The 22,777-nt window shown below is 37.6% G+C and overlaps 1 protein-coding gene across 12 annotated transcripts in view; it reads right to left on the bottom strand.

Moving 5' to 3' along the window:
• Positions 1 to 1,017: 1,017 nt before the first annotated feature.
• Positions 1,018 to 22,777, bottom strand: part of YTHDF3 (YTH N6-methyladenosine RNA binding protein F3) — a 29,816-nt gene continuing 8,056 nt past the window's right edge. For 11 of the 12 annotated variants that reach the window (XM_075549634.1, XM_075549633.1, XM_075549635.1 and 8 more), the window contains 2 exons: positions 11,286 to 12,881; positions 1,018 to 3,835 (listed from right to left, as the gene is read on the bottom strand). In XM_075549634.1, coding sequence (XP_075405749.1) covers positions 3,812 to 3,835; positions 11,286 to 12,881 — 1,620 coding nt within the window. In that variant the 3' untranslated portion in view covers positions 1,018 to 3,811. Of the gene's footprint in view, positions 3,836 to 11,285; positions 12,882 to 15,309; positions 15,332 to 22,777 lie in introns of those variants that run through there. The other variant, XM_075549643.1, reaches the window with a different exon arrangement.

The following is a 22,777-nucleotide window of genomic DNA, read 5'->3' on the forward strand; positions in this document are numbered from 1 at the left end:
CTGAACCAGTGCCTTAGCTGGAGTCCAGGAGGATCCAGACTTCCTGTCATCAGTATCAGCTTTATTCCAAGGGGTAATAGAGAATTTCACACTGCTTGATACCAAGAGCAGAGCACTTAAAGCTTAGCGAGACAGCTGTTACTAATAATTCTTCTCCTATTCACAAGTGAAAACTGCTTTTCTATTGCAGTGGTTCTCAACCTTCCTAATGCTGCGACCCTTAGTTCATGTTGTGACGAACTCTGAACCACAAAATTATTTTTGTTGCTACTTCCTATTTGTCATCTCGCTACTGTTATGAATCAGGCAACTCTGTGAAAGTGTCGGGTCGACCCCCAAAGGGGTCGCGACCCACAGGTTGAGAACCGCTGTTAAGCACCTGGTGGTTTTGAACTGTTGACCCTGCCATTAGCGATCAATAACTGTCACAAGGGATGCTCCTCCTACAATATGGGTATGTAAAGACCCTTTTTCTTTAAAGCTAGTATTAAGATGATGTGATTCAGTAATTTACATGGATAAAAGCTAAAATAAGCTGTTATCTTTTAATTCCCCTACCAGAAAGCTAACCAGAATGATAACAATCTGTACAGAATGATCGCTATCTGTAACATTGTAAGCAAAATATTATAATACTCTTTGGAAAGCAATACATCTTTTTAAAGGCAAAATGGAAAGAACACAGGTATGCGTGACCAATTTTTATTGAAACCCACAAAGGTTAGAGAGGGCCAACTGGTGAGTTTGGGTACCAGAACAGAAAATCTCACCTAACTGTACCATCATTCACAGGAATGAACAAACTCAAACACGACAAATTCAAATTCCCATGTAACTGCTACACGTGAATGTAAATGAACTAATTTTATCATAGCCATCCTTTAAACATATAAAAGAGAAAAGGAGTTACATGGCATAGCAAAATATATGCAAACAGTGAAAACAAAATTCTTTTAATTTCTGAAATTTATTTTTAAAGGATGCAAAATGCACTTGAAATGATTAAATGACTCAAGCTGATTCTTTTTTTTTATTGCAAACTGTTTTAACATCAGCTTACCCCCCATGCACGGTATTCAAAAAGAACACAGCTTTAGAAGTAGGAAGATCACTTAAATTAAAATAAGGAATTAAGTAGTGAAATCAGAAAATGGCTAGGGCTTCTTTTGAGAGGAACCTTCAAGTACCAACATGTATAGAAAAGAATACTAATTTTGGTTACATTTTCCCCCCTTACTGTTTATACAAACTATAATACCTTTCGAAATAAACTACCCATATAACTTTAATAAGAAACATTCATTAACCGGAACTTCAAAAAAGAGACAGAAATTTTACTGGGCCAATAAGCTTCTGAATTTATGATTATGCAAACATTTGCTTATGTGTCTGCTGCTGTAGAGCACAGGTTCTCTCCCTTTGGGTAGCTACAGCAGTTCAGGAACATTCAGTTATACTGTGGAGACAACCTGTAATAATTTCACTTAGGGGAAAAATGTCTTGCAATACCTTGACAGAATGAGAAAGTGAAGGTGGGCACTCTGGAGAAAACTAGAAAAATCACAAAATAATTGAAGTAGGTGTGTGTGTTGGGTGTGGGGGGGAGGGGAGCGACCATGTGGTTTGTTTTTTTCTAAAGGAATGCTGCACCCATTTCACTTAAGATTAGAAATCCAGATTAAAGGCACTGGGATGTACTCCTCACCATGAATAGACTACTCAATTACTCTGGTTTCTGAGTCTATTTCAATCAGCCTGCTTGTTGAGTGTTTCCACGACCCTTCTCTCACTTAAAAACCTAATGTAAATTAAACAAGTTTAAATCCATTTGTAATGTAACTATTTTTATAAAAATATTCAGAATTGCTAATAAAGCACCAGAAAAAGAGAACCTCAGGGAGAGGACTCAGATCCTTCCTGTATGTTGCCCCCCTTTAAAAAGTGTTCTCGAACAGGCCTCTAGAATGACGAGTCATCTGTGATGTGCCCTCTCCATACATCATCGTAGGGATCTAGAACACTGCAGTGGTGACTATCCTCAAATGCCAATTTGCATTAGAAACAGTTAAGAGACGTTTTATAAGATTTCATGGCTTATATCTTAAAACTCTTAAAAAGGTAAAATAGGTGCAATTTTCCTTTAAGAAAGTCTTTAGTTTGTAATATACTGCCTTTTGATGCTCCCTTCAGTAAGTACTACTATAATTCTCTGGGGCTACTAAATAACTGTGAAGTAGCTATGGTTCTCTCCAAATACTGTAAGTTTTTTCACTTGAGTACAGTATTTGTACATTTTTAAAAACATATAAAATTATATAAATGAAAGTCTCAAAGAAATATGTAACTTTTTTAATTGAAGTGACCAAAGACCATAGTAAATGAAATATTTCTAAACATGATGTAAACATAAGTGGAGTAATGCGAAACATCAAGGTATTCAAATCTACTATTGCTATTTTCATCCTTAACAGATAATGTTTCACCATTAACAGATAATCTTTCTACACAGCTTTCTCCCTTTAGAACAGTAATATAAGGGGCAGTACATTATCCTCATAACCATATACCATCGAATCAGTTAATACAGATGTTCGACACATTTAATTATTAACAATCAATTCATTTCAAGATACAAAATTAATGTTGATATGTAGTAATGAAAAAATAAGATGTTAAAAAGGTAACTAAAAGAACACCCAGATAAATGCTGTATTCCCATTTATATAGCGCTGATCAACAAAACATCAACACATTCACTTAGACACTGACTCAATCCATGGATCAAGGCCATAATTTCAAAGTATTTTAAGGATGCCAGGACACTGCAAAAGCTGGAGAAAAAGTTGAGGAACAGTATATATGCTTGCTAAACAAGAGCTATGTTTATTTTGCTAGTGAATATCTAGAATAATAAATTTTTACTTCATGATAGCAATCAGGCTTGCAAACACCCAGAAAAAAGGAATTAAGGGTTTTAAATGTAGTTATAAAGGTCATAAAAAGTCTGATTAGACTGAGGTACATTTACTCAAAATTTGAGATTCATTAAGTGGTAGCAAACAAAATAATTCCTCAGACAAATGCACATTTTTTTTCAGTATACATATTATTAGGAGGAGGGGAAAAGAATGTGCATTAACTGGTGAAATCCACCGAGCTGCATATCAATATTTTGTTACACCAAACAGTTTGAAGACAAGGGAAATGTTCTAATATAATTTCAGATTATGTTTCATTTGGCTAAAATAGAGTTTAAAGTTGCTTTGCCTTATTAAAAGTTTACTACAATAATTTTCCACATAAACATTTAGACTTGAACTCCAGGACTAAATATGGCATGATTATTTTGCTTTTAATCTGTCAAGTAGCTAAAAATTGACAATTTAAAAACTACAACAAAGAAAAAGTTGAAGCAGTGTGACTCTTACATCATTGAACCACTTCTTCTGGTTAACTGCTAGTATTTAACAAATTCAAAGAGTTTAAGGAATCCTTGCATTCATTCAGTCTTCTGTGCCTTAGCGAGGATGCATAATTACAAAAGACAGCAGATGCTGGTAAAAGCTTCAGGACACAAAGTGCTCGACAAAGTTACAGTTCTCAAGTGTGTTTGGTGAGAGTATAAGGGCAGATGCGCTGATGAAAACCATCACAAGAAAAGTCAATTCTGTGTTAAAGTGTTCAAAGATGTCACCTTAAGCGAAAAACAAAAACAAAAACAAGAAACTTTAATAGCATCTTCTTTGACTTATTAGGCATTTCCAGAGTCTACGTCATTAGTGTTGTAACTCTAGCAGTTATCTCCATATGGTTATTGTTTGTTTCTATTTCTCTCCTGAAAGAAAAACACAAAAACATCAATTACTTATATATAAATGTTTTGCACATATAATGTAAACCATTTCCAAAGATCTTCAAATATTAATTGAAGAAATTAGTTAAGAATGACTTTCTAGTCTTAGCTTAGATTGTCCATAGTGGATGAATACAACAAAATATTGGAAACAAAAATTCCAAACACAGATTTATTTGAGTATAAAAAACCTCTTCAGAGTCCTATTTCCTGGAAGGATTTTTATTACGGTGATATAAAACAATGTGTTTTTGATGAGTTGGGGCTTTTGTAGCCTCCCAACCCCGCCCCTCCCCACTCCCATTGCCGCTAGTGGGTATGCTTTGGGCTTCAAACCCAAGGTCAGAAGTTGGAAACCACCAGCTGCTCTATGGGAGAGAGATGAGACTTTCTACGCCTGTCAACATTTAAGTGTCAGAAACCCACAGGGGCAGTTCTATCCTGCCCTCCAAGGTTGCTATGAGTCTGAATCAATTCAATGCCATGAGTTTGGCTTGGTGACTGGAAAGACCCTTAGGGGCACAGTGTATTACAAATTGGGCTGCCTACTGCCAAGTCAGCAGTTCAAAACTACCAACTGCACCACAGGAGAAAAATGAGGCTTTCGACTTTGGAAGAGTTACCATCTCAGAAACCCACAGGGGCAATCTACTCTGTACTCCAGGGTCACGTTGAGTGAGAATGGGTTTGATAACAGTGAATTTTTATTGTTTATTTACTGTGGTAAACCTGTATATAAGACATTTGCTGCTCTAACATTACCCACATGTACAGTTCAGCGTCAATGGGTCTGATGGGAAGGCATCAAACACATTACACGAGACCTTTAGCACAGGGACGTAAGAACTTGTTGGTGCCCAGCTACCACTACCAACGAACTGTTCCCCGCTCCCTGGGGAAAGTTATGAGGCTATCTGCTCCAATAAAGATTTCCAAAGCCTTTGAATGCAGACTGCAGAGAGCCGCTAACAGACTCAGCTTGTTTGCACTGGGCTTGGTTTTGATTTGACTTGGGCTTCCAACACCAAATCTTACGGACTCTCTGTCTTCCGGGATTATCTCAATCAAGTCATAGAGCTCTTCACACACCCAATCAAATTTATATTCACTGATAATCCTGAAAATTACCATCTTTAACACCATAAATTCCAACGCTGTACCAGACTTTGATACTATCACATGGGTTATAATTTAAGAGACTGGTAGACAGTCTCTGACGAGAATCTTGATCTCTCTGCTTCCTGGTATTCATGCCAACATACAATTCCCTCGCTCTGAGTACAAGCGGAACCTAATGATGGCTAGCTTCTGGAAGAATTGCACAGAGGTGACAGATTGTCACTTTGTGATCACGTTACAAAGGATGGACTTCTATGTTGCTAGCCGACTTTCTAGTTGCCCCAGTCCAACAATACTTGAGGAATTCAATACGTGAAACATTTCATTTATCCAAGCATGGTGGTCTCTGTCCTTGAGGACAAAGAACTAATCCTAGGAGTTACTGTTTGCTTTGATCTGGGACTTGTGCTGGGAGCTGTGCTGGCAAGTGGGGGTCATTGAGTCGGCAGTATGCAGTGTAGTCAATTAACATGTCCTCTCTGTAATCAAATACTTTTATTAAGGGCTCTTACATCTCTTATCACAATCCATACATTAATCCATTGTGTCAAGTGCATTTGTACATATGCTGCCATCATTTTCAAAGCATATTCTTTCTACTTGAGCTCTTACTATCAGGTCCTCCTCCCCACCCCCTGCCTTTCTCCTCTCATAAACCTGTGATAAATAAGATTATTATTATTCTCTTATGTTACATTGTCCTGTCACCTTTCACCCACTTTTCTGTTGTTCGTCCCCCTGGGAGGGAGTTATAGGTTGATCCTTGTGATCGCGTCCCCTTTTCTCCCCCTACCTTCCACTTATCCTCCTCGTATCTCTATTCTCCTTGTTGGTCCTGTGGGGTTTATCTCTCCAGAATTCCCTGTGTTGCGTCTAACCATAATTTCTTATGTGATTATAATCTAGACTCTATGTTTGTGGCTAGAATCGCATCGTGGAGGGAGTTCTCTGTTATACTAATAGGCAGGATTAAGTTAGGATTAAGTCCTGACTTGAGTAGAGGGTCTGAATCAAGTCACACACCACCCTTCATTTCCTTGGTGGTATGGTGAGCCAAAAGACAAAAACCACACCTACAGAAAGGCTATTCCTTTGAGTATAAGAGCAATCTGGGACACAGAGAGAAATCCCAGGATCATCAGAAGGGATTGTTCAAGGTCTAGTTCGAAGGCATCAAGAAACCATGGCATAGAGATTATGCAACACTGAAAAGAAGCCAGGCCCATACCAGAGGCTGAGACAATGAAACCACAAAGCAGATCAGATAAACAGCACCAAGATTATGGAACTGTGAGGCAGAGGACTGACCAGAGGGTTTCCTGATCACAGAGGCAGTAGTGGTCAAGGGACCAGCATGGTTGAGACTGAGGCTGAGGGTCAGATATGGCTGCTGGCTAAGGAGATATCACTATAGACAAATGACCATCAATCATTCTATTGGGGGCTCGTGCAACTCTCATCACAAGCCACACAGAGATTCATTGTGTCAAGCACATTTGTACATATGTTGCCATCATCATTTTCAAAACACTTTCTTTCTACTTGAGCCCTTGGTATCAGCTTATTTTCCTCCCCTGATCCTGGCTTGTGGTAAACTGTTACGATTTTTTTAATCACTCACACTTACTGCCATCAAGTTGATGCCCACTCAAAGCAACCCTAGAGGGCAGGGTAGAACTAACCCTGTGAGTTTCTGAGATTATAACTGTTCACAGAAGTAGAAAGCCATAACTTTCTTTCAAGGAGAGGCTGGTTTTGAACTGCATACCTTGCAGATCTCAGCCCAACAGGTAAACACTGTGCCACTTGGGCCCACCCCTAGATCTCCTCATAAGCCCCCTTAATTGTATTCTCAGTGAGTTCTGTGGGGCCACTGCAAGGAATTATGAAGTAGAGTGTTGTGGGACATACCTCTGGTGTCAGAGTAAGTTAAGAAGGATGGAGCATGGAGACATGTCAGACCTCAGCTTCATTGCACTAGAGAAGCTAGAGGAAGTCAGACACAGCCCTCAGTACTGTTTACACATAGAATTAATGATCTTCGGGAGGCATACATTAATTAGACAATGTTGCTTTTTAGTGCCAACGAGTCTGTTCCAAACCACAGTGGCCCTATGACAAATGCAATACTGCCTGGTCCTTTGCTATCCTCACACTTGTTCCAATGCCTAAACCCATTGGTAGCTTCTATGTCAATCATCTGCCAGTGGACCTTCTTTAACTGCCCCTCCACTTTACGAAGCATGATGGCCTTTAACCATCTGGGGTATGCCGCCCTACCTGGCAGTGTCATTCTGTTGTGCACAGATTGATTGCTATCAGTCAGAAAAGACTCAATGCACCTAACAAGAACTTTACTAAAGGAATCCTTGGGTGGAGCAAGCATTTAAAGAGCTTGGTTGCTAACAAAACAAATGAAGGTTTGAATCCACCCAGAGGTGCCTTGGAAGAAAGGCCTGGTTCCAAAAATTCACCATGGAAAACCCTGTTCTAACACAAGGGGTAGTCATTCAATAAAGAGACTTGGTATCAAATGATTCACTTTACTCCATCTGAAAATATGACCTTTAACAAACCAGAATTTCAGCTAGATCGCTTAAAGATGAGATCATGTGGATAAAGGACCAGAATACTGAATTGCGACTCCCATTACACACACGTGCACGCAATTTTTTAAAGGAGGAGTGCATAAGAAGTAAAAGAAATACTAGCAAAATACAACTGCCATATTTAAGCAGGCAAATAATGGCTGCAGAGTATCCCCCCTCCCCCGCTTTTTTTTTTCCAACCAAGTCAACAGTGTCCCTGCAAAAAAAAAAAAAATTGAGGGTACGGCATATTTGTGCACCACCCTAAAAGTATTAACCCTATTATTCGAGTAAAAGTTCAGCGATTTGTCCTTTTTGACTGTGTCAATGAGGGATTACAATGCACATAAGCACATTCTTCTTCAGTGACCTGCCAAGAATTTTTGAAATAATGTTGGTAAACCCAAGTAATTACAACAAAGATAAAAATCCACAAATAATATAATTTTGTCTGGCCAAGAGTTAAAGATACTAACAGACAACTAGACTAAGGCACATGCTGCCAAAATGTTAAACAGTAAATAGGAAAAAAATGGTTCCTGACACAGTGGCTTCACACCAAAAGAAATTCAAATGAAACCTATTAGCAGTAACCCCAAAATCCCTGGTGTTGTAGTGGGCTACGATTGAGCTGTTAACTGCAAAGCAAGCTCTTTAAACCTAACAACTTCTCCAAGGAAGAAAGCCGAGGCGTTCTGCTGTTAAGATGTACTTCGCCTCAGAAACCCAAAAAGGCAGTTCTCCTAAATCCCCAAAGCCACTATGAGTCAGAACTGACTCAATGGCAGCAACAATGAAAATAGTAGCCATTGTACCGGCCTTTTTTTCTCCTTTTCAGCCTGCACAGGCTGAAGAAGTGCCTAACTGGTCATGTCAACTCGTCTCATCAGACGCTCCAGTGACATTCTGCTGTAGAGTCGCTATAGCTCAAAACTGACTTGATGGCACCAACTGCAACGGAAAAGAGGGGAGTGTATCACTATTAATAACTGCGCTAATTCTTTTGAAGGCAAAGCCAGTACACAAAATGGAGGAAGTCTGCACATGGCAAAGGCACTGAGAAATATGCACTTTTAAAAAAAGAAACAAGCAATTAATCAAGGAGAACTACAGTGATACCACATACAAAGGGCTTCAAAAAGCTGTGGAAAAATGGAACTAAGATACCGAAAGTGTCCCAGTGACTTTTAAGTCCTGAACTTCATACAATTCAACGAGAAACGACTAATGAAATAAATGTGTGACGACATAGGCAAATGGGCACACACTGTCAAGATGGAGGGCATATAGGAGGGCACACAATTATACAGGTATGATGCCCCTCAAAACACGCAAAGCAAAGATAACTGCCATTAACAGAGACACAATATAGGGTTTCTAAAACCAGAAATCTGTATGGCACAGAAAGCTTCTTCTTTCTCCCTCAAAGCTGCTAGTGGATTTGAACCAGTCCCGAGACTAGCAGTCTGACATGTAACCCACCACACCATTAAGACATAGCTGCAGGTAATTGTGTATTTGCATGTGCTACATGTATATGTAATGCATATTCATTCATAATGTAGCACACGGGAGTCATGAAATCTCCTACAGACTTACTCAAACGCTCCCTGGAACTAAGTTACGGGCCTTGAAAGCGAAGGACCATAGCGCTAGGGTATCTCCAGCTCATAGGGCGCAACATATGACTGTAAATACAAAATTCTATACCCCTGTTTGGTGAGTAACTTCTGGGATCTTAAAAGTTGGGAAGATAAAACTGCTGCTCTCTTCCTGCCTGGAGCAACGTGAAGTAAATTAAAGACTCAAAAGGAACAAGTCCAAAAGAAAAGTTGGTCCACATTTTTCAATTTTAATCTTTTCTCAGCCAGGTAATCTCATGCCAGGAGCTTTGGTGGTACAGGGCATTAAGTGTTGGGCCGCTAACCACACCAACAGGTCTGAACATCTGCAAAGATTTACAGGTCTCAAAACCCCAAGGAACAATTCCAATCTGTCCCTCAGAGTTGTTGTAAGTTGGAATCAGTTTCATGGCAGTAGGGATAGATAGTGTAGTGGGATTCAATTTATTTATATTATATAATGATAACATTAAGAAATACTCCTGGACACAAGTTTCTTAGAGCTGTCTTCTATTAACTTCAATTTTATCCAATAATCCATTTAAAATGGAAACTCAGCAGGGTCTTGGTCATTTTCAGTACTTCAAGGCAACATTTCTAGCAATTCAATAGTATCACAAGGCACCAGACTCTCTTGGGATACTTGTTAAAATCGGATCCTTCCAGGTCCCATACCAAGATAGATTAGATTTTCCTGGCGTAGACCTCAAGAATATGCTCGAGACGCAGTCTATCTGAAGGTCTCCAACCTACAGCACTAAGAACTGTTTTAACTCTACGTACTACTGAGCAATGTTCAATGAATCACTCCCCCTCTGTCCAGAACCAAAAAGCCATTAAAAACCAAACACACCCACTGCTATGGAGTAGATGCCAACTCACAGTGACCCTTTGGGCAGGGTAGAACTGCCTCGGTGTGTCTCCTAGACAATAACTCTTTCCGAGAGTCTCTCCCGCAGAGCAGCTAGGGGTTTCAAACTGTGGACCTCGTGGGCAGCAGCCAAATATGTCGCCAGAACGCCTATTTTCAAGATCCCATAAACCACAGAAATTAACGTACAGGATTGAAACAAATTGAATTTTGTACAGATAAAAAATTAAATTCCTGCTTCGCCTTCATTTTTACATAGGAGCTTTCCATAGAAACTGGTTATATTCGAAGAGTTTCTAAGTTTATCCCTGGGTGCATTTGATGTCAACATGCCGTTATAGCAAAGCTTGTTGGTAGCTTACATCAACAGTCAATCTTCCTCTCCCCTGAACAATTTTCTCCTATACACTAAACAGGGAACATTCCAGCCCGCCTTGCCCTAAGTGGCCCTAGAACCGAATCTGGACTAAAATGACCCAAGCACAGAAGGGGTCGTCAGAATTAGACATTAAGCTCTGCATACGCCGTCTCAACTCTAAATTGCTTTCCTAAAGTCCCAGCCTCCCTATATTTTGTCCAAGTACTTTAAGTATACAAATTGCAAAAATGTTTCACAGGTTCTAGGCCAAAATAGAAAAGACACTTCTCATACCGAGTAAATGTACAAACATTTATTTAAAAGCTCTTTGTTTCAAACACCAACCACATTTCCTCAGGAAATTAGTGATGACAGTGTTTCTGGCCAGTTAATACATCTTATCAAAAAAGCCACTGAGGTGATACCATAAGGGAATCCATGCCTATCGCAGTGGAACGGCATTCCAGGGGATTTTCAATAGCTGCTTTTTTTCTGAAGTAAATCTCTAGCCCTTTATTTCCAACTCCAATGAAAAATCCTTCAGTGAGTAAGCAACTGAGGGCGTAAATTGATGTCATCCAGTAATTGCTATAAAAATGTACTTTGACCAGTAAGACCTTAATCCCGTTAGTAAAAATGAGAAGGTAGCAAAATAAGAATGGGGTTTACCCTTAAAAAAATAGAATTACTGTACACTGAGTAAAGGTTAAAGAAGGGTTTACTCATAAGAACTAAATGGATCAGAAGGAGCAAAGGGCTTCAAGGATATCTGTATGTTGCTTTTTAAACTAACTGGTTGGTTTCTAAGAGCAAAGTTCTTAAATTCAATGCATTCAGGAATATCCACCTATATACAAAAATTAAACATACTTACCCTACGCATGGCTTCCTCCTCTTCTTGACGCTTTTCGTAATGTGCAAAGTCATCAAAGATTGAGGTGGTATGCTTAAAAGTTGCAATTATTTTAAGCACTTGCTTAGCTTTTTCTAGGGGTACCTCTTGAGTGTCCCTTGAATTGGTAACCGGTTTGTTGTCATTATTTTCTAAGCGAATATGCCGTAATTGGTTATTAGGAACATCTTTGACAAAGATCCACTTAACTTCAAACTTGCCCTTCCACTTATCCTGAGACCAGACACCAGCATACGCATTATAGTCCACAACAGACTTCATCTCAGCCACTCCACAAAAATGTCCACTACCATTCACGCTGAAGAGTAAATAGAGGGGACCTTTGCCATTCAGAGAGCGGTAAGCTGCATCCAAGCGCTTATTACCATGCTCAGTACTACACCAGATAGAGTACTTAATGGAACGATGTATATCATCTTCAGAATAGCTTTTGATTATAAACACACGTCCATTCTTCAGGTTCCAATCAAAGTCTTTGGGATTATAGTTGTTTATGGCCTTTAGCTTTTCCAGCACAGGGTGCACTTCTACATTAGATGGGGAAGCGCTGACAGGAACAACACCTAAACCAAAGTTTTCACTGCCTGCTCCATTACTCTGATTGAAGCCTGCTCCCCTGTTGCGAGGAGCTACCCAGCGATTCTGCAGTTGCTGTTGGGGCTGTACTTGGTGAGGCTGGGCCTGTGGCTGAGGTCCTTGTTGCTGCTGTGGCTGTGGGGGCTGAGGCTGCTGTTGAGGCAGTTGGCTTTGCACCAAAGGTGGTGGTGGAATTAATGGCTGAGGCTGCTGGATTATAGTTTGAGGAGGCAGAACTGGTTGGGTTGGTGGAGCCTTTACCACTGACCCCTTTTCATCCCAAGTTCCAATATTCATGTTATGTTTTATAGGAGGTGGTGGCACAGCAGAACCCCCAATTCCCACATTGCCCTTGGGTTTAAGTTTCGGTTGAGGTTTTGCAGGCTTTCTGGCAATGGCAGCCCAGGAGGTTGGTTTAGGCGCTGCACTGCTCACAGGGGGCACACTGTTGGCTGCAATGCTAGTCATACCAGTGCTGCTCAAGGCTGTCCCTACAGTTTTTGTCACCGCAGCGGTCAGGTCACCACCAATTTTCAGTCCAGTCATGCCTTGCTCAATGCTGCTAATGCCAGGCACCTTACTCAAAGTATCATTGCCAAATCCAGCCTGTCCATCAGCAATAGCTCTCCCAAGAGAACTAGGTGGATAGCCATAACTGCTACTATAAGCAGAACTTTGTGTTGATTGTCCCTGAGATCCACTTGTCCCCCATGTAGAGAAATCAGCATTACCAGGAAAAAAGTTAAATCCATGTTGACCAAGAAATGGAGGGGTATTTCCTAATGCCCCAGGTTGACTAAATACACCATCTGGTATATAATGATGTTCTCCATTACTCATTTGTCCATAGGTTGTCAGATATGGCATGGGTTGGTCGCCAGCTGTAGACCATGCTGCTTCACCAAGAGAATATGGAAATCCAATGGATGGAGCATAGTAACTAGGCATATACGGATCTGACATTGGTGGATAGCTGTTATTCTGGAAAACAAAAAAACCACAATCAGTAGCGAAATGTTCTCTTAAGAATAGGGTGAAAAATAGTAACTATCTATGAGATTAAACTAAATAGTTGTAAACATATCTGCTTTAGAAACAATTAAAACATTTAAGCTTTAAAATCAATTGACAAGGTACCTGATAACAAGTCATATCTTAGAAGACGTCTTATAAAATTAATTTTAAGACTTTAGGGGAAATAACATGGGGATTATTTGTTGTGACAGTTTACCTAAAATGATTTAAAAATACTATCATTTCTTTAAAAAGTAGATTTGTACACTTTGAAGGACCAAACCTCATTTGCAGTTGGCTGTATTTGTAACCTGCTATGTCCACAATTTAACATTCAATAATTAATAAAACTAGAAAATACCAAATACAAGACTTAATAGTTTATCTATTTGATATAATTAGTAAATATTGTTTTCATAAAGAGAAATGTAAAATGAGGACTCCCTCATACTGAGGAGAGGGGAAAAAATGAGACTAAGTCAACAGAATGAAACAAATGTGTTCTGCTTGTTCATTTGCAAAAGCAAAATGAAGCCCATATCATATTTTCCTAATGGTACATGCTTCTTGCTTTAAATTTTAAACTACGTTTAAATGTTTTAAGCCATGTTTAAATTTTATACACACAGAAAAAAACCTTGCTATTATCCTGATCAGAATCACGCTATTTAGAGCAACTTTGTTAGTGATATTAAAGGCATTTATTTACAGATCTCCCATCTCCCAAGTAACCCAAAGCACCAAATTCTATATATACACATAAAAGCTCAAATTTATTACTATTGAAGTCAATATAAAAATATGCAAAGGATTTTCTTGAAAAATGGGTTTATGTTAGTTATCTGATAATGCATTTTAATCTTTGGTTTAGGTTGATTTAAAAGCATAGGAGCACACACTTCAGAATGTACATAAGGTCTAAAAATTACCTATGATCTAGTCAGAACTAACATTTCCTTGCAAGCATCAAAGCCACTTTGAAGACTTACTATAAACTTCCTTTGTATAGATTCTTAAGTTCCCTGGGGAGCAAGTCCTCAATTCACTACTTTGCTGCTACAGTCTTGGGATTTCCCACTTCAAAAATACATCAATACAAATGTGTGATAAAAACATCACGTCTACTTTTATTTTACTTTTTTTAAAGCTTAACATTCAAAACTGGGATATTTTGTTATTTTTTTATGGTAAGTCGTGTTATTAATATATTTTTATTATTTATAAGGCTTTGAGATAATTTTAAATTTAAAAAACTGACAACGTTTTACTGGGTCAATTCCAGTAAGCTTGGACTTAAAATTAAAACAAAAACAAACCTCTAGGATTTATTACTCTTTAAAGGGAAAACAAACAGTCCCCCCCCAAAAAAGAATCTTTTAAAGTACATTCACTAAGTTCACTATATTCTAACCTAAAAATACAGATGTTCAATAAAATGTCACCGCCATCAAGTTGATACTGATTCACAGAGACCCTACAGAACAGAGTAGAACTGCCTCCAGACTATGACCCTTTGTGGGAACAGAAAGCCTTATCTTCTGCCTCAGTGCCCAGTACTTCCAAATTACCTACCTACCTTGCAATTAGCTGCCCAATGCATAACCCTACACAATACCAGGACTCCTAATTCAGATGTTACTATTAACTTCTTAGTTACACACATTCTTTTACTATACTGTATAATGATTATACAGTATTAACTATTAACTAATGTAAATGAATATATTAACTATATTGGATAATTATGTTCTTTATGAGGCTTTAAAGATTGTGGAAAATTTACAGTATCTTTCCATTTCATTTTTACATAAATTCTTTGAAGTGTCCCAGAATGAAAAAATATATTTCAACAAAGCTCATATTAGTATGAAAGAAGTTAAGAACCATAACCATGGCACAGGCACTGATAATATTTAATTACTACTACAAAGAAAAAAGGAGTGCCGGTACTACAATGTTTAACTGCTAACAGATTGACTGATCATTCAGCAGCAAACTCTCTGAAGCAATTCTACTGTCATGTGTCCCTGAATCAGAACTTGGTGGCACATAACAAAGAGAAGTCTGAGAGTAGTTCAATCCAGTCTAAAAGCAAAATTACTTAACAGGAGCAAACTTTAGTAGGCATAATTGCATGTACAATTCAATAACTGAAATAAGAGGGGGACTCTCGCCCCCACACACAAAAAAAACAAAACACAAAAATGGAAAAGAACTCCGCTGGGTTAAGCTCAGAGTATACATTTTTCTCATAGGACAAAAAAGGCCGGATGTTTGTGGTAGATGGGGACTGGCTTTGCCACCACAACAATGCACCTGCTCACACAGCCATCTCAGTGCACGTTTCTGGCAAAAAAAACCAGCATGCTTCTCTTGCCCCACACACCTGACTCACCTGACCTCGCCCTGTGCAACTTCTTTTTGTTTCCATGAATGAAGAGGCACATGAAAGGACAGTGATTTGGTGACACGGAAGAGGTGATGAAAAAAACCAAGAAAGGTGCTGTCAGCTATCCAAACAGACGAGTTTGAAAAATATTTCTAAGAACGGAATCGCAAATTTGACAAATGCATTAAGTATAATGGAGAGTACTTTAAAGTGATTAGATTTTTTTGTAAAAATTTTAAATACATAGCTTTGAAAAAAAATTCCAGTTGTTTGGGGGTACCCCCTCATAAAGATTAAAATATTCAGTGCTTCATACTGAAATGTCAATATTGTTATAAAACTCTAACAATAAACTGAACTTCAGACTATTGTAAATTCAGAAAATTTTGTTTCAAGATTTTTGTTAAGCACATCCCATTTCATAATTGTAATACTCGGCATATTGTAACAAGCACTGTTCTAAGACACTGCTTCTGTTAGGTGCCATCCAGTGTTAACAGAACGGTCTGGTCTGTAGTAACCTGACAACTGTTCCTTGCTTGAGCGACTTGTTGCAGCCACTGTATTAATTCATCTTGCCGACGGCCTTCTTCTTTACTGTTGCCCTCATACTTTACCAAGCATGAAATGCTTTGCCAGAGACTGGTCTCTTCTGACAACATGTACAAAGTACCCAAAATGAAATCTCACTATCCTTGCCTCTAAGGAGCATTCTGGCTGTACTTATGCGCAGACAGCTGCGCTTGTTCTTTTGGCAGCCCATGGTTCATTCAGTACTCATCAGTCGTCCTTATCCAGTGTGCAACTTGACACGCATATGAAATGACTGACAATGCGTCAGGTGCACCTCAGTCCACAGAACATCGTTGCTTTTTAGCACATTAAATAGGTTTTGTGCAGATTATTCAATGCAATGTGACCATCTCTTGACTGCTCCTTCCATAAGCATCAGTTATGGATCCAAGAAATACAAAATCCTCAATTTAAATCTTTCTTCCATTTATCATGATGCTAGCTACTGGTCCAGTTATGATTTTCTAACACTGAAGTGTTATCCATCCTGAAGGCTGCCATCCTTGACTTTCAGCAGCAAGTGTTTCAAGTCCTCCTTACTTTCAGCATGCAAGGTTATGTCATCTACTTATCAGAGGTTGTTAATAAGCCTTCCTCCAATACTAATGCCACATTTTTCGTCATATAATCCAGCTTGCTTCTCTACTGATTCTTCAGCATATGGATTGAATAAGTATGATGAGAGAATACAACCCTGATAAAGGCCCTTCTTGATTTTAAACCATGCAGTATTGTTCTGTTCTTACAACTGCCTTTTGATCCATTTACAGGTTCGACTTGAACAGTGTTCTGGAATTCTCATTCTTCTCAATGCTAGACATAGTTTGTTCTAATCCACAGCGGAAAGCCTTGGCAGTCAATAAAGCACAAGTTACCGTATTTCTGGTATTCTCTTTCAGCCAACACCCCTCCTCTGCCATAACCAATGATAGGTCTTGCTCCATATCCTCTTCTGACTCCTACCTCAACCTCAGGCCATGTCCTAATATACTGATGCAATTGCAACTGTCATTGGATGATCTTCAGCAAAATTTTACTTGCATATGGTATCAATGCTTTTGTTTGAACAAGTTGTGCATTGTTGGGCACCTCTCTTTGGGACAGGGATAAATATGGATCTCTTTCAGCCAGTTGGCAAGTAACTGTCTTCCAAACTTCCGAGCATAGACAAGTTAGTGTTTCTAATGCATTTATCAGCTTGTTGAAACATTTCAATTGATATTTCAATTGTACAATACTCAGATGAAAATCCAGATGAGTGAAAAAGACAACATAGGGAAGCAAAAAAAAGTAAACATGGAGGAAGCGTATGAGAACTTGGCTGAACATGGAAACAATGAATTTCAACATTTTAATTTTGAATGATGGCACTGATATGACCCCAGTTAGTCCTTGCCTAGATGTAGGATTTGAAAAGTAGTACAGGTAGAAAGTCTTTAATTTTACTCTTTATAATACAAGGGTTTCTACAATTAACCTCATAACTTACAGTTGACATTAGTTTACCATTACATTTGCTGAACTCTGCACAATAGTTACAAGCAAGTTCTTAATTTGTCCTCACAGTTGAATACAGTGAAAGAATGAAAGAGTTCAATGTTTTACACTTTGTGGACCACACTGGGCCTCCCTCCATCATTTATTAGATTTTGTTTTATATTGTTTTTCACAACTCTTTAAAATGCAGTTAGCTCAAGGGTCAAACAAATATAGAGCAATCCATCAGACATTCCATGGGAGTAGAAAACCCTACACTTCTGGAAACCCTACAAATGGTAATTATGAGTCTGAATTGACTCCATGGCAGAGGATTGGGGTTTGGATTTAATTCATTACCTAATCTAGGAGAATTCTTAGAAAGAAAAAATTCTAAAACCTCTTCTACTACATGAATGTCTAACACATTTTTTGCCCATTCTCTTACCGCTAGGGCTGAGATGGACTTAAAACCTCCTTGGTACAGTAGCACTTTTAAGACATCTTTATCATCATCCTTTAAATGATTAATCATCTCATAAAAATACTGTAAATTAAAGGTTTAAAAATTTAAACATTTAAAATATGCCACAAGGATATTAACCCAAATAAGTTCTTAAAAATAAAAGTTCTACTAGTTATAATTACTCACTAATGAGCCAATCAGCTGTGACTGCAAAACACTAGCAACCAAAATATAGATGAAAAATAATTAGTTCATCCAACTCAGAATAAAATCATTGTGATATAAAATCCTAAGGAAACAATAAAAGTAAACCAAGTATCAGGCAAGTGCAAATGAACATATAAAATACTAAAAAGTAGAGGGGGACTGCTGCCCCTACCTCAGTACACAAATATTCATAGTGCTATTGCTCACTGGATCTCCCCCTTAGTGGTAAATGGCTACTGTACTAGGGAGCAGACAGTTTCACCTTTCCCATCTGGCGAGCTTAAGCCACCAACCCACTGGTTAGCAATCCACAGCATCACCAGGGTACCTTGAATCGTGAACAAATTATTTTAGAGTATTTTGAAGTACACTGTTGATTACACTTAATAATTTTGCTATTATTTTCTGTCATCAGTAGGTAGAAAAGTTATTCCTCTTAACCACCAAGGTACACTTTTCTAATTGGTAATCCAGTTAGCTAGAAACTAAAATTTTATCTTAAGTGGTGCATAGTTTATGTGTACCTAGGAAACATACTCAACAAATTAGGTACATTTACTAATACAATGTCTCTTTAAATGTAAACTCCCTAAGCACCTAGTATTATTTCATACCTAGCCCAAAGAATATAAATTCAAGGTACAAGGCAATAGTCTCAAAAACATAGCTTAATTTTTTACTATTGTACTGTCTATAGAAACCCTCGTGGTGGAATGGACCACTTCCTGAGCTACTAACCAAAGGTCTGTGGTTCTAACCCACCAAGAACTCTTTGGGTGAAACATGAGGATGTCTGCTCCTATACAGATTTAAAGTCTCGGAAATCCAAAGGAGCAATTGTACCCTTTCCTAATCCTATGAGGTCAGTATGAGTTGGAATTGACTTGTGTGTGTGTGTGTGTATATATATATATAAATTTTTAAAGAGGGGGAGGGTACATTCTATGTTATTGTTTTATTGGATACTTCATTTCTATAAGTCTTTCTTCATTAATAAAATTGCTCTGATACCTGTGCTATTGTTCTACTCAATTGTGAGAAAAAGGAAAACTTCATTAATAAAAGGTGCTATATCACAGTACAAGGAGCGCTGGTGGCATAGTGATTACACAATGGGTCAGCAGTTTGAAATGACCAGCCACTGTGTGGGACAAAGACAGGGCTTTCTGCTCCCATAACGTAAAGTGTCAGAAAACCACCTGGGTAGTCCCATCCGGTCGTAGAGGGTTGCTATGACTCAAAATCGACCTGAGAGCACTGAGTTTGCTTTTGAGTTTACATCAAGGTATGTATATGGGTTAAGTTTTTTTAACCTCAAATTTTCTTATTTGGATGTTAAAATTAAAAAAAAAAAGTTCTTCATTAAAACATCAAAATCCCTTAACTTTGTAGTATAAATTATTTTTCTAATGTCTTAAGTAAAGGTTCACCAGTAAGCTAAAGTTCTTACCCCTTTTCTTACCTGGGATGTTTTAATACAAGTGAATTTTAAATACTCGTCTTTCAGCTGTGAGTTAATGAACATGCCTACTTTACTATCTGCCCATCAAATTTCTGTAAAATAAAACTGTGTGTTTTTAAACATTCCAAGAAAAGAGGTGAAGGCATTATTCACCAATAGCAGCTAGCATTTCAGAATACAGCAAAATAAAAATTGCACTCCCATTAAGAAACTGAAAATCAGTATGAGGTAAACATTGCTTGGGAGACACAGGTTGAACAGGTGGCAAAGTAGGAATATATATTTGCCAGCGAATACTTGTATAGGTGCATTTACCTCTGCTGCAATTATATTCATGAATGCGGCAAAGTTATAAAAACGGAACAGTAAGCAAATAAGGTGCTGGGGTCCGGACCGTAATCTTGGTGGACGGATATAGTCTTGAGAGACATCAAGGTCAACTGACCTAACATACTTCACCCCCAAAATGCTCTACATCCTACTTTGATGATTAGGGTTGGGGGTCTTAACAATTGCCAATGGACTAATTGATCACATAATCGTTAGTTTTCACAACTCTGAGATCACAAAAAATTAGGTGGTTGTCTTGCTGCCACTTCTAAGTATTCTGAAAGGGATTACATTAGAAAAACAACAAAGCTCAGAATAAAAATTAAGCTAACTGGCTGGGTACAGACTAGTGGGACTCTAGAGGCTACAGCCCGTAGTCACCCTTCAGTTGAACGGAACTCATCTCCACACAATAATAAACCAAGATAAAAGAAGAGCCAAGTTCAGAGGAATGGGAAAGAATGGGAAGAGCAATAGGAGACACAGAGAGGAGTAGGATAAGTAATGATATATTGAAGGGAATTGCAACAGATGAGTTGAATCAAAATGAGTATGAGATGTTAGGCACAACGATGATCTGCTCAGTAAATCTTTACCTAATTCACAACACACAGTTCACAAAAAGAACCCCCACATCAAACCTACTGTTGAGAAGTCTGACTCATAGGAACCCTATAGGTCAGAGTAGATTGTGTCATCAGATTTCCAAAACTGTAAATCACTGTGGAAGCTGTCAAAACTTTCTGTCACTGAGCAGTTAGTGGGTTTGAACTGCTGATCATTGGGTTAGCAGTCATGCTTTAGCCACTGTTCCAGCAGGGACACTATTAAGAATCCTACACTGAAAAAAAAGAAAAAGGAATCCTACATTGAATTCTGACCGAAATGTAAATGATGTTCATTAGCTTTAATATTTGCATGTATTTTTGTCAAATATTTTAAAATATGGTACTTTAAGAAAACCACCCATGCATATCTACTATTTAGGATGTCTTGGGAAAAGCTACCACAATACTCAACCACCCTGAATATTTCATTATTTCATCAATCATAATTCTTCAATCCCTAAACCAGATAACCAAATCCATTCACTAATATTAATGCTTATCACTATATACCAGAATGTGCTAGTAACTCGAGATGAAGAAGGCCAAATCTCTGGCCTGGAGCATGTCACAGTCTAAGGGGAAGCCACACTCACGCTCTAATACCAAAAGAACCAGAAATGAAGTACAAACACAGCGACCACTTGAGTACACAGAGGAAGGAACAAGTAACCAAGAAATCCAAAAAGACTTTGAAACATATATATACATAAACAAAAAGAGCATGAAAGAAAGTGTTCAGAATATATATTTTCAGAAAAAAATTGTAAGTTTATTTCTTATATACATTTTATAGGGACAGGTGACAAGATAGGGTAGTGAAACTGCTTTAATGGGAATTCATACAGTATTTACATCCACATGACAAAGGTGTGGTACAAAACTTGAGGCTTATGGAGATTGTGGATTGGCAATATAGACTAGCCAATTATGAAATATTTGCAACAAAGATACTGAAAACCTGAAACGATGGCGCTGTAAAGAATAAAATTCAAAGTGTTATTTTATTTTTCTTAGTTCTCCAAACTTCTAGTTCGATAAACATGGCTAGAGGTTTATTTTCCCAAACATACAAGAACATAAGTTTAAATGTCAATTTTCTGATTTATTTCTCAAATTGAAATGCAAATTATCTATCTTTTAAATAATATGTAAACAAATTATATTTTAAATAATACCAATTAAAATTGGAACTTTTAGTCAAGATGTTCTGAAGCACTATTGAGGACATTTTATTTAAATTCATGAAAATCTGAAATTTGTGATAAGTTAAGTACTGCTTAGGGCCAACGATATTGAATCCTAGCTGACTCCCGGCCACTGGATGCAAGAAAGCTTTTCATTTGAAAAAATAAAAGAAAAACTGATCATTTAAGGTACTATGAAAATTTCTCTCCAAAACTGAGCACTATAACATAACAAAATACTGCAAAAAAAAAAAAAAAGCAGAAAGGCCAACAAAGTTTTAAAGTTTTCAAGGTTTGATCTGAATTAGATCTAAAGCAAACAACATAATATTTATCACTGGTTAAAACAGCTCTACCTTCAACGAACTCATTTTTATTAATCATACTTTGAAAATTGGCTGAAATGAATACTTTTATACTTTGTTTTAAACATTTTAATTAAATAATTATTTTATTTAGATAAATACAGGGAATTTAAATTTTTGTATAGCTTTAAATCTACATATATTTGCTTCACATATTTCATCAATTAAATCTAGTTTCCTCTAATGTGATGAGATGGTAATATTTAAAAGATCAAAAACCTTATAATCTTTAATTTTAGCTAAGTAAACAAGCCAGTAACTTAAACTCTTGGATAACTTACCTTTAGAATTTCAGATAACTTTATTTAATTATTTATTTTGCTAGTAAACTCAATTTTCAATAAGCAGAATTAGTACTCTTTAAAAAGTAAAAATGTATATGCTCTGACTATGGATTATTTTTAGTACTATAGAAAGATAACTGCTGAAACATGCCATCTAGTTCAATTACTTCAGTTCTACTAAAGAGAGAGGTTAAGAAAATGCCTTCCTGGAATCAAACTTTTAAATTCCTTCTTAAATATTACATGCCTGTGTTTATACCAATAGTCAAAGTATTGATTACTGTAAAGATCTTTCCATTTGAAGACAATAAAACATTGTATAAGTGTTTCTGCCCCAGCATAAGGCAACTTTTATGATTCTATTTAAATGTAATTTAGGTTTACTCAGGTAGTCTACCTTAAATATATATATATGTGTATATATATATATATACATATATATATAAATGAAATATTATGTGGAATTCTGATACATTAAAGTAAGAAGTAGAGCATGGCTTTTGGTCCAGAGCATCGTCC

Source organism: Tenrec ecaudatus, chromosome 5 (genome assembly GCF_050624435.1).
Source record: "Tenrec ecaudatus isolate mTenEca1 chromosome 5, mTenEca1.hap1, whole genome shotgun sequence".
Lineage (NCBI taxonomy): Eukaryota > Metazoa > Chordata > Mammalia > Afrosoricida > Tenrecidae > Tenrec > Tenrec ecaudatus.